At 52.6% G+C, this 13,973-nt stretch overlaps 1 protein-coding gene across 3 annotated transcripts in view; it reads right to left on the bottom strand.

Annotated features, from left to right (window-relative positions):
* The window catches only part of TTC21A (tetratricopeptide repeat domain 21A), a 33,411-nt gene extending 19,531 nt beyond the window's left edge, over positions 1–13,880 (bottom strand). For all 3 annotated transcript variants that reach the window (XM_037148203.2, XM_037148204.2, XM_053668955.1), the window contains exons 1-9: positions 13,787–13,880; positions 12,413–12,542; positions 11,500–11,610; positions 10,752–10,918; positions 8,875–8,997; positions 6,925–7,082; positions 3,654–3,738; positions 1,498–1,596; positions 302–494 (exon numbers count right to left, since the gene is read on the bottom strand). In XM_037148203.2, the coding sequence (XP_037004098.2) occupies positions 302–494; positions 1,498–1,596; positions 3,654–3,738; positions 6,925–7,082; positions 8,875–8,997; positions 10,752–10,918; positions 11,500–11,610; positions 12,413–12,542; positions 13,787–13,813 (1,093 nt within the window). In that variant the 5' untranslated portion in view covers positions 13,814–13,880. The remainder of the gene's footprint in view (positions 1–301; positions 495–1,497; positions 1,597–3,653; positions 3,739–6,924; positions 7,083–8,874; positions 8,998–10,751; positions 10,919–11,499; positions 11,611–12,412; positions 12,543–13,786) is intronic.
* Between the last annotated feature and the right edge of the window lie 93 nt (positions 13,881–13,973).

The following is a 13,973-nucleotide window of genomic DNA, read 5'->3' as shown; positions in this document are numbered from 1 at the left end:
GGCGAGGCGAGGCTTTGGGGCAGCGGGTGCTGGGAGGGTGTCTGCCACACCAGCTTCTGGGGGCGTGAGGAGAGGCGAGGCTGACCGAGCAGAAGGGCCAGGCTGCCCAGGGGTCAGCGTGTGGGCCTCGGGTCTGTTGCAGATTCATGGAAAGGCTCCCTGTCATACAGCGCACGCCCAAACTCACACCCTCTCTGGGGACAATGCTCCCCCACACCTCTCTTTTGGACCCAGGAAGGCCACCCTGCGTGGCTCCCCACACCTGCCCTCCCACCCCGCCCTCTGCCCAGCCCGCGAAGACCTGTCAAGGCGGCCACGCTGTTCTCGTCCAGTTTCATGGCCTCCGAGTACCACAGAGACGCCTCCTTCACTTGGTCCTGCAGGATGAAGAGGTAGCCCAGCTCTACGGCCACGTGGGCGCAGGAGGGTGTGGCCATGAAGGTGCGCTTGATGAAGTTGCACACCAGCCGGACAATCACCTGGTGCCTCCCACACTGCAAGGAACGGATACATGGGGATGGGAAGACCAGTCAGTCCAGCCTGAACTCAGCCACCTCAGAATTCGGGGACACTTCGACAGGCCCGGGGCGGGGGGCTCAGGAGAGCCTAAGAGACATTCTGTGTCCAGGCAGCTGGGTCTGTGCAGCTGTCCAGCTCCCGAAGCACCTCCCACTGGACACATCTGTGGAACCTGCCTCCTGCCACAGGGACAGTAATTCCCTGGCCACAGTAATTGGTCCAACGGGTTCCCATGAGGTTGATCGGACATTGAAGCCGGGTGACAGAGCCCTTTGGGTCCTGATGCTGGGAAGTGGCCCTAAAGGCTGTGGGCAGCCACATTCCCTGTCAGGTGTGGAGAATGAGGCAGAGAGAATCAGACACAGATGTGGGGGGACAGATGGCCTCCCAGTGGCATTCGACCCCACGGTCCTGGTCTCTGAGGCCGAAGAGCGGCCTCTGTTCTTACAGCAAGTCCTTCCAGTCAATCTTGCTGTGGCTGAAGGGTCCGGCAGAGTCAGACTGCTCGGCGGCCTGGGCTGTTCCACCTTGCCTGATATCAGGGAGGCCTCCCAGGCAGGCCAGCCCTCCCAGGTTACTGAGAGTGGAGTGCCCAGTACCCCGAGGTCAGAGCTGGGCATGACTCTGCTGTACAACAGCCGACAAGGTGCCTCCCACTCTAAACGTGCTGCCAGACCTCATCCCCCTGATCTCCACATCTCTGAGGGGCACCTGGTACAGGCACTGGCACCTGGTACAGGAGCCCACGTGGTACAGGCACTGGCCAGAGGCAGGGAGGGCCATGGGGTGTGAGAGACACCAGCCTGACAGGCTAAGCTTGTGCCAGAGAGAGGAGAGGCAGGGCACACAGGGAGCATCCAGAGGGACCATAGCTCCCCCCACCACACCACACACACACACACACACACACACACACACACACACACACGGAACACGGTGAGAAGCAGGGGTTCGAAAACCAGGAAAGGGCCTTCTTACCAGTCTGCTAACCACAAGAATTTTTTTAAGATGGAGGCTCGGGTTTTGGGGTTCTCTTGTCTCTAGCGCCTTAATCAGATTTTTAACGTGGTCGGCAGCCTGCAGCGACAAAACAGAGAATGTCAGAGGCAGCGTGTGAGACGGGAGCTGGGCGGAGGTTCTCAGCCCTGGCTATACATTACCATCCGCTGGGAAACCTTAAAACACTCCTGGTTGGGAGCTGCCCCCGAGGTTCAGCTTTAACTGGATTCGGGGGCTCCAGAGACCTGCGGGTGGTGCTTTCAGGAACACTGTTCATCCCCCAGCAAGTGCTGGCGCTGCCCCTTGAATTTGTGAGGAGGGGCTACCCTTCAGACCCACCCGGGGAAGAGCCAGGAGCCAATTGTCACTGTGCCCACACTGCAGCCCACCAGGCCAGCAGCAGACCACCTGCTCCATGGTGACAAGTCACCACACTGGCATCTCTCTGTCATTCCAGGGAACCCTCCCAATGGCCCTGTAAGTTGGTGTTAACCATCCGAACTTTCCAGTCCAGCGACTGTAGGGTTCAGAAGGGTTAGCGAATTTCCCTGAGGTCACCCAGCCTACCAGGTGGCTGAGTCCAAAGCTCATGTTCTTTCCCACTGACCCCTCTGCCCACTCCGTCTCCAGGAGCAGGGAGTTCTCAGCTGCGAAGAAATGCCAGACGAGAAACCCTGATGGGGTGGGTCCACTCTGCTCAGTCAGCTCAAGCCAGATTAGAACTGGCAGGTTGGGCTGGGCTGAAGGGTAGATCCTTTGAGGGTTTGAGGTGGGGGCAAAGGAGGGGGCATCACCTGCTAATGATGCCCGTGAACCTAACCCTCAAGCCCAGGCCCAGGAGGTCTTCCCCAGGGTTCCGGGGTCTCAGGGAGCTGAGGACAGGCCTGTTTTCTTGTTCCTACCCTGGGACAGTGCTTGGTCCCTTTTCAAGAGTTCCACCCTAGTACAGTCTTCTCCACCTCCTCCTGCCCCACAAAATCCGCAAGCCCAGAGCTATGCAGGAGGAACCAGAAGCGTCCTCTCCCTGCCAGGACCTCTTAAAAACTCTTGCTCTACCACACTCTCCACAAGGCGATGTTTTTATTCAAAAGGCAAGGTTTTGGCTGAAAACACAAACTCTTTTTGAAAATAAGAACCTGTCTGAGCATTGAGGTTTCATGAAGAATTTCAGGTCTTTCTGACCACAATTTGAGGGCTATTTGGGTTTCTTTGGAAAACTACAAGGCTTAGGCGCAAGTATGGGGCCAGGTTGTGCCTGGACAGTATCTGAGCAACTCCAACCCTTCCCTAAAAAAATAGGCATTACAAAAAAAAAAAAAAGCAAGGCCAGGCTGTTGGTGTGGCTTAGTGGACTGAGTGCCAGCCTGTGCACCGAAGGGTTACCGGTTCAATTCCTAGTCAGGGCACATGCCTGGGTTGTGGCCTGGGACCCTAGTAAGGGGTGCACAAGAGTCAACCACACACTGATGCTTAAAAAAAATAAAAGGCATTTCCTGTAATCTGAAACACAAATCAGACTTCTATCGGTTACCATAGATCAAGGTGTTACAAACACCAGGCACTGTTCCAAGTTCTCCCACTTGTCACCTCACTTAGTCCTTAGAACAACCTTAACGCAGTGTGTGGAATTATCCCTATTTCACCAATGAGGATCCTAGGGCTTATCCAGGTGGAGACACCTGTCCAGGTGCACACAGGGGACATGTGGCAGAACCAAAGTCGACCTTGCTGCCGGCCTTTGGAACTGTATTGCCCACAGACCAAACCAGAGCTGAACAACTTGGCTGGGAGTATGGGGGAGGGGCGGAGGGAGCCGAGATCCAGGGGACACCCTCCAAAGCCTTGATCTAGGAGGGGATGGGGGTGCTATGAGGGGTCCTCCTCCTGGGTTTGTTTCAAGGCTCAACTTTTTAAAAAAAGATTTAAAGATTTTATTTATTTTTCAGAGAGAGGGGAAGAGAAGGAGAAAGAGGGAGAGAAACATCAATGTGTGGTGGTCTCCTACCCACAACCCAGGCATGTGCCCTGACTGGGAATTGAACCAGCAACCCTTTGGTTTATAAGCCTGCACTCAATCCATTGAGCTCCACCAGCCAGGCCTCAAGGCTCAACTTCTGAGTCTTGAAAGAACTTACTGTGGTTATGTTTCCTTCTCTTGCAAGCTCATGCACAGCTAGAATTTGGCAGGCATCAATATTTCTTTCATCTTTCTCTAGGATTCTGAAATAGGAAGAAGAACCATGTGAATTGAGAGTCTTCACAGGCAACGCTAGGATGGTGTGGCCGCGGAAACTTCTGATCGTCTTCCAACATCCAATCTCCCCTGCTTTTAATAATAGAACTGGTGGGGCACATGGCTACCCAGAATAAAAACTACACTTCCCAGCCTCCCTTTGCAGTTAGGCATGGCCATGTGATTAAGTTCTGGCCAATAAGATCTACGTGAAAGTGCCCAGTGGGATATCCTGCAGTGCCCTTTCAGCATGCCTCCCATTTCTTTCTCCTCCTTCCCACAGGCTGGAATGCGGACCGTGGGTGGGCCCAGCATCCTGGGGCTGGTAGGGCAGCAGGACAGAAAGGGCCCGGGACCCTACAGAGTTAAGCTGCCACCCCAGCCCTGGACCATCACCCACGTTTTCCCCTAAGAGGGGCACAACCTTTTATGTTATTTAAGTCATTTATTTTGGGGTGTCTTTGTGACATAAGCCAGTTCCTATCCCAACTCACATGGACATGACCATGGTCCCAGGTCTGGGGTTGGGGGCAGAGAAATGAGTGCAGCTGTAGACAGAAAGGGCACCTTGGTCTCCGTCACGTGTCACTATGAACATGCAGTTTCTGATCACATTAGGGACTTTTCAATATTCTGTTCCTTCATAGGACATGTCCTATTTTCCAGTCTGATCAGGAAATGGCCCTCTGTTTGATAGAGGGTTACTCTAAATACCATGAAAATTCTAATGTGATTAGGCACAGTCCACATTCAAGCAGTTCTAACCATTTACAGTGATTATGAAGGTGCCATGAACCTCATACATTAGAAAATTTTATTTTATTTTTAAAAAGATTTTACTTATTTTTATAGACAGAGGGAAGGGAGGGAAAAAGAGAGGGAGTGAAACATCAGTGTGTGGTTGCCTCTCCTGAGTCCCCTACTGCAGACCTGGCCTGCAACCCAGGCATGTGTCCTGATTGGGAATCGAACCAGCGACCTGTTGGTTTGCAGGCCTGTGCTCAACCCACTGAGCTACACCAGCCAGGGCTAGAAAAAATTTTAAAAAGCTTTAAAAATATTTATGGACTAAAGAACTGGAATGGATATCAGAGAGTTCTTAGAACCAAATGACAGTAAAAACACTCCACATTAAAATGTGTAGACACAGCTAACACGGTACCTCAAGGCCAGCCATCGAAAGAAATGATTATATTCTTATTTTTTTAATAATTTTTATTTTTTAAAGATTTTATTTATTTCTCTTTAGAGGGGAAGGGAAGGAGAGAAGGAGAGAAATATCAATGTATGGTTGTCTCTCGTGCGTCCCCTGCTGGGACCTGGCCTGCAACCCAGGCATGTGCCCTGGAAATGATTATATTGTAAAGATTATGAGAAAGGGTTAGTCAGGCATCTGGGTGAAGAGTTAGAAAAAAATAACAGAGTAACTCCAAAGGAAGTCGTTGCCAGGAAATAATAAAGAACAAAAATTAATAAATTAGAAAACAAAGGTATAATAGCACCAACAAAACTCAAAGCTGGTTCTTCCATAAGCCTAATAAAAGAGACAAATTATTTTAATACTGATGAAGAAAAATGAGAGAGGAGGGAAAAAGTAAATAATATTAGGGGTGACAAGAGAAACATGTCCAGAACCAGCAGAAATTTAAAAGTGGGAGCGTGCCCCTGGCTGGTGTGGCTTAGTGGATTGAGTGTCAGCCTGGGAACCAAAGGGTCATCAGTTCAACTCCTGGTCAGAGCACATGCCTGGGTTGTGGACCAGGTCCCCAATAGGGGGCATGCGAGAGGCAACCACACATTGACGTTTCTCTCCTTCTCTTTCTCTTTGTTCCCCTCTCTAAAAATACATAAATAAAATCTTAAAAAAAAGTAAAAGTGAGAGAATTCCACGAATATCAGTAGCTGTGAACACTTTCGTGAAGGAAGGTGTCAAGTGTTAGGCTCAACCCAAGGGCAGCAAACACCTTCTTGCTGCCGGTGGGGGGCAGCACGGCCTGCGTGGGGCGGCTGTGCACACCCAGGGTTGTGGCGTTCAGCCAGGTGCTTCTAGATATCCTGTTGGCTCAGGTCCAAGGATCCAAAGCAAGCTCTTGACCTGGCTCCTGCCAAAGACACTAGCCAGGTGTCAACAGAGACAGAGATGCCGAGGGCCCACAGAGTCACTCTTGTACCCTTGGGGCCCAGTGGGCTGAGCAGGGTGTGATCACTTCCAATTTCCTACCAGCCCCTCTCTGCGACTCAAATCCACTTGTCCCCAGAGGAATGATGGTCCCTCTGCAGGGAAGGAAGAGGTTTGTTTGTACGGAACTACGCTGTATATTACCACAGAGTTTATTAACAATTCATTTGTGATGACTTGGTTATTCAGAAGAAAAAAATAGTCCATGAACTCTTTTTAGGGAGAAAATTAGTATTGTACATTCCTGAGTTACTTGATAAAAATGGTTAAACATGTTAAAGAGATAAGCTTCCTTATCTAGATCGTTGAAACAACTTCCAGCTGACACCCTCCCCGGAGGCTGGCTGCATTCTCTTCACAATGAAAATGCTTCAGGGTCAACCTACACCTGGCCCCTGGCTTCTCTGAGTTCCCAGAACTCCTGAAACCTCCCCGCTCTTGCAGACGTGGCTAGCCTCCGACTAAAGTCTTCTTTCAGTCACCAGGGACCTTTTCTACCTAAAGTTTATATTAAAGTAAATTATACTCATAATTTTAAAAGATTCTAAATAACGCAGGAGTCCCTCGTCCCCAACCCCCACTCCTCAGAGGTGACTGCTTTTCACCCTGTGGTCTTGCTTCTTAGGTAGCTCCCTCCCTCTCTTCTCTAAACGATATGCTTATACCTCTTGATACGCCTATTTCTTTTTCCATGGACTGAACCCACAGCCTCGTGCATTGGGGGCGATGCTCCCACCCACTGAGCTACCGGGCCAGAGGGACAAGCCTATGTCTTGACTTGTCTGCTGTTGGCCACAGCGGCTGGGTCCTGCCAGGACAGGCAGGTGTTGAGTTTACATCAGTCCTGCCTCCCCTCCCCCTCCTGATAAGACTTTATCAGTACTGACAACTCCTCCAGGGACGATTCTGTTTTGTCTTGTTGCATCGAATACCCAGTACCTTCCATCTCCCCACCTTGTACACAGAATGCGTCAGCAGCACGGTCGCCTCTCACCTGTGTCCTGTTTCTACCGTCTGCTCCCAGTCCTGCCGAGCCAAGAACAGCTTCATCTTCAGGACCCAGGCAGGCAGGAAGCTCCCCGAGAGGACTGTGACCTGGTTCACCACCTCCAGGGCCCCCGAGTAGTTCTGCTGCGTCATGTAGTACGTTGCCTATAAGAGCCGAAGACACGGACCTCCATCAGTGCCCACAGAGGGAGGCGGGGCTGTCCGGGTCTCCACCAGGACAGGAGCCGAGCCTGACACACGGGCACTCAGTGACCACCGGTCTGGGTCTGCAGCAGTCTTGAGTTCCAAGACGGGCAAGGCAGAGGCTCCAGGGTGATGGCTGGGCCCTGAGCAGCCCTGGACTTGAGCAAGGCCGGGTGAGGGCTGCCCCGTGAAGACAGAGCTGGGGTCACAGGGCACTTGCCAATTCCAGAAACGGCCCATTAGTTTCCCACTTGCTTTCCTGAAGCTCATCACTGGAGACTGCTCGCTGGGGCCTCGGGCAGTCACTGGGTGTCAGCTAGGTTTGCGGGCAACCTTGTCTATAGCAAGGTTGTGGGGCTTCTCCTCTGCCAGCTGCGGCCACCAGCTTCCCTTAGGTGGGTCATGACACAGGGGCCCAGGGGCAGAGGGCAAAGCTCTCAAAAGACTCAAAACCTGACGCGGAAAAATTGGAGAGGATGCTTATGTCCATGAAGAGACATATTCAAAAGGAGGATTATTTTCAATAAAGATTGATGAATAAATGTGTTCACTGTATACCACTCTCTCTAAAGTATACAACTGCAAACAATCGCAACATCCAAACAAGAGATCGGGTCAGCAAATTCCGTTAGTCCCATTCGGTAGGGGATTGGCTGTAAGCTGCCATTCAAAATGACATTTGCTGATGACAACATCTTACCCCGAATGATAAGATGCCCTGTGATGTGAAGGGTGATCTGGTTCACCACCCTACAGTGTCACCCTACGATGACAACTATGTTAAATAACACTACTCCCACCCAAAAGTGGGGGCTGCATGTAGTCCCCCTCAAGGACCTGGAGGGTTAGTATCGCACGGCTCCCAGGGGTGCCCCCGTTCTAGAATGGCCCCTGCCTGAAGGGAGCTGCCTGCTGCCAGGCCACACCCCTCCCTGGGGCAGCCCCCACCCAGCACCTCCTCTGTGAGGGGCAGCAGGCACCAAGCAGAGTGGGCTGAGGCCTTTGCTGTGACCGCTGCCCCGCTTAGCTTCTCCCTGGGCCCAGTCCTGCTCCTTCCCCCCTCCCCACAGGTCTTGGTCCCCAGGGTGCTGTCAGATGAAGCTCCTGCAAGACACGCTCCCAGAAAAACAGCCAGAAGAAAGATGGGGAGGCGCTGCCCTAAAAGGTGCACATGAGCTGTTTGGAGTGGTAGGGCTCAGGGTATCGTTTTAATTCATCTCTTGACGTTTTTAGACTTCTGTGTTTTTTTTTTAAATCAGTATATCTACATTTTTAAAGAAAGATATATAAACAGATGAAAATAAAAGGACAGTGTTTTCTCTTAGATGGAGGGTCATGTAAGGCAAAAGGAACTTAATTTAAATTAAGATCAGAAAATACAAACCACAAAACATATCTATCTCCCTTCTCTTCTGGCCAACTGAGCGAATTTCACAGGTGGGAAGAGAGAAGGTGAAATGAGGAGAAGGAAAGAAAGATGCAGAGAAAAGGGGCCATCGGAGAAGCCGAAAGGCAAACAAAGGCGGACCGAATAAAGCTAAGGGAGGACAGATCCTGGGGAAGAGACCCTGAAGGTCCCACGCAGGATGAGACGCTCAGCGGGAAGGAGGTGAGAGACGGGGTGTGTCCTGGGCTGCCAGGTGACCTACCAGCTGAGGGGCCTGGAGACTGAGGGTGGGGCCTGAGGTCACCTGGTGGGTCTCTGGCTCCAAAGGCCCAGTCGGGGGTGCTCCTTGCCCTCCCCGCTGCCCACCTTTCCCATCAGCCCCAGCACATCTTTGGAGTCCTGAAGTCCTTGTTCCAGGTACTTGATGGATTTCTTCACAGTGTGCGGCTTGTCCGAGGTGAGGTCCACCCAGCCTCTCAGCACATAGCCCTGGGATGCGAGCAAGAGGGAAGATGAAGTCCACGGTCCTGCAAAACCTGCCTCATGTCTCACCAGCTGTCACTGCACACCCGAGGCCCTGCCAGCTCAGCTGTATGCAGATCCCAGGCAGTCCTGTGGCTCTTGCTGCAGGCCTTCCGTCCCATTGTTCCTCGGCCTGGAATGCCCCGCCAAACCAAATCCCTTCCCCTGACTGGCTGCCACTAGTCTACAACCCTCAGCCTGGGGTTGGGCCCTCCCTGTGACTCCCCACAGCTGTCCTAGGTGTTCTTGCTCATCTGTCTAGTCTCGTCACTGCCTCTTTACTTCCCACTGGGCTCAGGAGGCCAACATGGGTGGTGCCAGGGCACAGGGCGGCTCTTGCTCTCTGCAGGTGAAGCTGGGCACACCCTCTAAGCAGGTGAGCAGGAGCCATTCTGAGGTCACTGGCCTTGGCCGTGCCGGTTCTCCTGTCGCTCTCACCCAGCCTCTCCTGGCAGATGGGGCAGGCAGGTGTGGGAGGGAAGATGGGCGCAGCCGTGGGGAGGGCCTGCCCTGAAGCATCCCTCTCAGCCCCGACCAGTGTTTCTCAGCTCTCCATTACTACGCTCCCAGGAGCCTTTGCAGACATTTCCCCCTAATCATTCATTCCCTCCCCATTCAAGAAATTTCAATATCATGGACATACTGTGTACGTGTGGTACATTTATCTGTGTTTTATACATAAAGAGTAAGATTTTTCAGCCCCTCTTCCTAGAACCAATTTTCACTCCACTGTGTGTGTGTGCGCGGGGGGCGGGGAGTGTGATATCACCCTTGCTGAACCCACATAGCCCAGACTGGGGCTTCAGATTCTGCCCCTAGGCCCTGGCTGATGTGGCTCAGTAGACTGAGCACTGGCCTGTGAACCCAAAAGTTGCCAGTTCAACTCCCAGTCAGGGCACATGCCTGGGTTGTGGGTCAGGTCCCCAGTAGGGGGCGTGTGAGAGGCAACGGATGGATGTTTCTCTTCCTCTATTTTTCCCTCCCTTCCTCTCTCTCTAAAAAATAGAGAAATAAAATCTAAACAAACAAAAAGAATTTCTGTCCCTAGGGCAGATCTCTGCACGGGGATGCAGGGTGTATCGGCACTGGCTATCCAGCAGATCACTGCAAGGAGCAGATGCAGGCCCAGTGCGCTTGGTTCATTTAGTTAAAAAAAAAAAACAAAAAAACAACCCCCCAGAAAAAACCCCCAAAACAGGAAGCCTTGACTTTGAGGTAGAAATCTTTTTTTTTAGATTTTATTTATTTATTTTTAGAGAGAAGGGAAATGAGGGAGAAAGAAAGAGAAACATCAATGTGTGGTTGTCTCTCATATGCCCCCCACTGGGGACGTGGCCTGCAACCCAGGCATGTGCCCTGACTAGGAATGGAACCAGCGACCCTTTGCTTCACAGGCCCGTGCTCAATCCAGTGAGCTATACCAGCCAGGGCTAAGGTAAAAATCTTTTGGTTTCTAAATGTTAGCAAAGAATTCAAGATTTTTAGAATCTATAGTACAGGACATCTGCCTGCAGATGGGACTCTGGACAAATGCCACTGTGTACTGAGCTAAACCTTGAGACAACATGGATGGGGACACCTTGAGACTCAGGATCTCGCCAGTGCCGGGGTGGGGCCTTCCCCTGCTCCCACGGCCCTCATGAGAGGACCAGCCACCCCGAGAGGGTGTGTCGGGACGCTGCTTTCTCTGGCTGCGGCCCCACAATGCCCGTGGGGAGTACCTCTCTGGAGCTACTGGAGAGCTTCAGCATGCGGTCGATGTACTCCTTGGCCCTGTCGTGGCGGCCCATGAGCCAGAGGAAGAGGCCAGCGTAGTACAGGGCAGTCCCGCTGGCCGTCTTGCGGATTTCCTTCAGGCTGCTCTCGAGCTCCTGAACCGCTTCTAGGTCTGGGAGTCCAAGACGGGAGAAGAGGACAAGTGAGGGCGAGGAGGTGGGCCTGGTCCCGCAGGAGGCACTTGAGGGCGCCACACCAGAGGCCCGGGCCTCGTCTCGGGCTGGCTGTCAGAGGTTTATCTTTTTCCCTCGGAGCCCAGCAACATGCCGAGCACACAGACCGAGGCTGAATCCCCCGCCCCAGGATTCATTTTGGTTGGGGAAATAGTAGTTTGTGGTCTCTTGGAACCTTCCTAGAGAAGGTTAGCTATGGAACTTCCTGGAGATTAGCAATGGAATTATTTATATCAGCTTGATTTTTTCTGACAATATCTTGGCAAAGGAAAGCCGGGGTATCTCCCCAACTCCTGGGCTCTGGAAGGAGGACCCCTCCCACTGCTGTGCTCTCTCAATGGGGCCTGGGCATGGAGAGGCCTTGCACGGGTGGGGAACAGCAGCCACTCCTCAGGGGCCAACAGAACCTGCAGTCACCAGGGCACACACCGCCATCTGCAGCCCTGGAGGGGCAGTGTCTCTGGAACAGGACCATCTGTCCCTGGTGGGACCAGGCCCAGCTGAGCATGGCAGCACTCACCGATGGTTTCACAGTACTTGTGAGCATAAATGAGGGCCATGATGGAGCACAGGGACACATCGGGGTGATTCCGAATGCTCTCCAGGCTGCTGATGGCATCCTGGATGTGCTCTGCAAAGAGAGAGCACGTGATTATGCTCTTGGGCTCCAGGCTCCACGGCATATACGTGGGGGCTCTTATTAGGGCTGACCCAAGGCTTGGCATCACCTGGCTTCACCCAGAATCAGAGGACTAACTGGTCCAAAAGTTCCCCAGTGGCCTGAGGTCCCTGAGGCTGAAGCTCCTTGAAAAGGCGGCTGACACCATGGTCCAGACTGTCAGGGCTGGAGGGTTTGGAGCTCAGGATGTACTCGTGAGTACTCACAGGAATTCTTGCGAGGCTGAGATTTTTGACTTGGGTCAGTTTTGAAGAAGGACCTCAGGGTATTTCCAGCTAGTTGCTCAAGAGCCAGTGATTACATTGATCCCTCCATGTCCACCAATGGTGGCCACAGGCAGCTCAGTCCATCCCTAGCCCAGAACCACCTTCTAAATGGTAATGAGTCAGCACCGGCATGGGCCCCGCTCCTCTCCCTGCTCCTGCACCATATCTGCAGGTACCCACACCCACTGCTTCCTCCTTTTCCTGCACTACCAGCTCTCAGCTTCCAAGCCTGGGATCAGCCCAATAATCATGCAGCCATCTCTCTGTCCAGACGGGGAAACTGAGGTGCAAAGCTACCATGGTGATCCCACTGAGGTCTCAAAGTCAACTAGATATGAATTGCACAGGCTTCTGTGGCTTCACCTGGGGATTAGGCACTGAGTGTAAGACTGTTTCCATGGCTGGGGTAGAAGTGGGCATCTAGGTAGAGTCGGTATTAGTGCTGGACTGGTGCCCAAGTCAGGAGGCCAACACTGACCAGTCCTTACCTTCCCTGAAGACGCCATAGGCTTTAAAGAACTGCAGCACAGGGTCATTGCTGAATTTTTCCAGGCCTCTAGCCGCAGCCTGCTGCACATGGTGGAAGTACTTTTCCTGGCTGTAGTAAATGATCCCAGCCTGTGAAAGAGAAGACATGGTTGCAGTGGCCCTTCCCTGTCTCTGCTTGACCCACTCCCTCCCCTGTTTCTTCATCCTCATTTCTGTACAAGAAAAAGGAAGAGAACATTCAAGTCTCAACCTCTTCACCAGCCCCAGGAGTGACTCCACGAAGTTTCCCCCAGGGAAGGAGTTTGGAGGTGTTTGTTTTGGAATTGTCCACAGATTCTGGTTCGAATATGGAATATTCAACTCAAGCTGTCTTAGGAAGGAACTAAGGGGAAAGAGAGAGAACTAGTAATAAGAATAATTACATCAATAGTTATTTACAACTTATTGTGGGCTAACCACCTGCTGGAAACTGTACGCAGCGCTTTACATCCATTATCTTCTGTATTATTCTCTACATATCCTTCCCAGTGAAGTGAGCTGAAAGCCATGGAGACTGTGGCTTGACAAAGGTCACAAAGTAACAGAGTCTGAGATTTCAAAGTGTGAGTCTTACTTCCCCTAAGGTTTGTGGGTACTGGGGTTGGAGACAGATGTCGGTGGATTGTAACAGCCTTGTAGGCCATGTGAAAGGGCCCAGACATCATCCGGAGGGTAATCAGAAGCAGGTGGAATGATTTTAAGCAGGGGAGGGATGTAGTCAGATATGTTCTTTGCAAAACTCACTCCGGTGGCTGTGTGTGTGTGTGTAGGTGGGTATGGGTAGGAGGTACTGCTGGTAAAGAGAGCTGAAGTAGCCATACCAGCTGAGAGGGGGACTGTTACAGGTGCCCAGGGGAGAGATGGCGGTGATGTGGGATTAGGAGATAAAAGAAGTGGGTGATCTCAGGAGACATTTGGGAGCTGACCTTTCTTGCTGATAGATAGGATGGGGGCTTAGGTATGAGGAAACGGTAAAGCTGGGGGGTCAAGTGGTGCCTCCTACTGAGGTGGGGGACATGGAAGAGGCACAGGTAGGGGAAGAGGAGATGATGAAAAGATGATGGATATGGGTTTGGGTGCGTCGGTTTGGGAAAGCTTGGGGACAGGACTGCGTGGGGATACTGATTTGGGGGTGAGGACCAGAAAGGATGCACTCGCCAGGGGCAGTGAGGCAGGAAGGAACCAGGACCGCCTGTAGCGGCACAGGATAAGCGAAAGGCGGGTAAAGAGGAGCGGTCCGAGAGGCAGCAAAGAGAACAGCAAGGCGCGGGGGTCGCCGGGCCAGGGGCGGAGAGTCCCAACGGGAGCGGCGGGGCAGCGCCAGGGCCACGCACCATAAGGGAGGAGTCATTGCTGCTCATCTCCGGGAGCTCCCGGCTCGGAGTCCGAATCTGGTCGGCAGAGCAGGGCCGGATTCCTGAATCGGGGTCCAGGGCACGCCTCTCGCGGCCGGAAGTTGGAGGCGCGCGCGTCCTTGGAGACGGAGCTGCCGGCCGGTTGCTAAGAGCGTCAGACTCCAGG

The sequence above is a fragment of the Artibeus jamaicensis genome, unplaced genomic scaffold, assembly GCF_021234435.1.
Source record: "Artibeus jamaicensis isolate MK-2021 breed Jamaican fruit bat unplaced genomic scaffold, CSHL_Jam_final contig_519, whole genome shotgun sequence".
NCBI lineage: Eukaryota > Metazoa > Chordata > Mammalia > Chiroptera > Phyllostomidae > Artibeus > Artibeus jamaicensis.
Note: the sequence above shows the minus strand (reverse complement) of the source record. Positions and strands in the feature narration are given on the sequence as shown.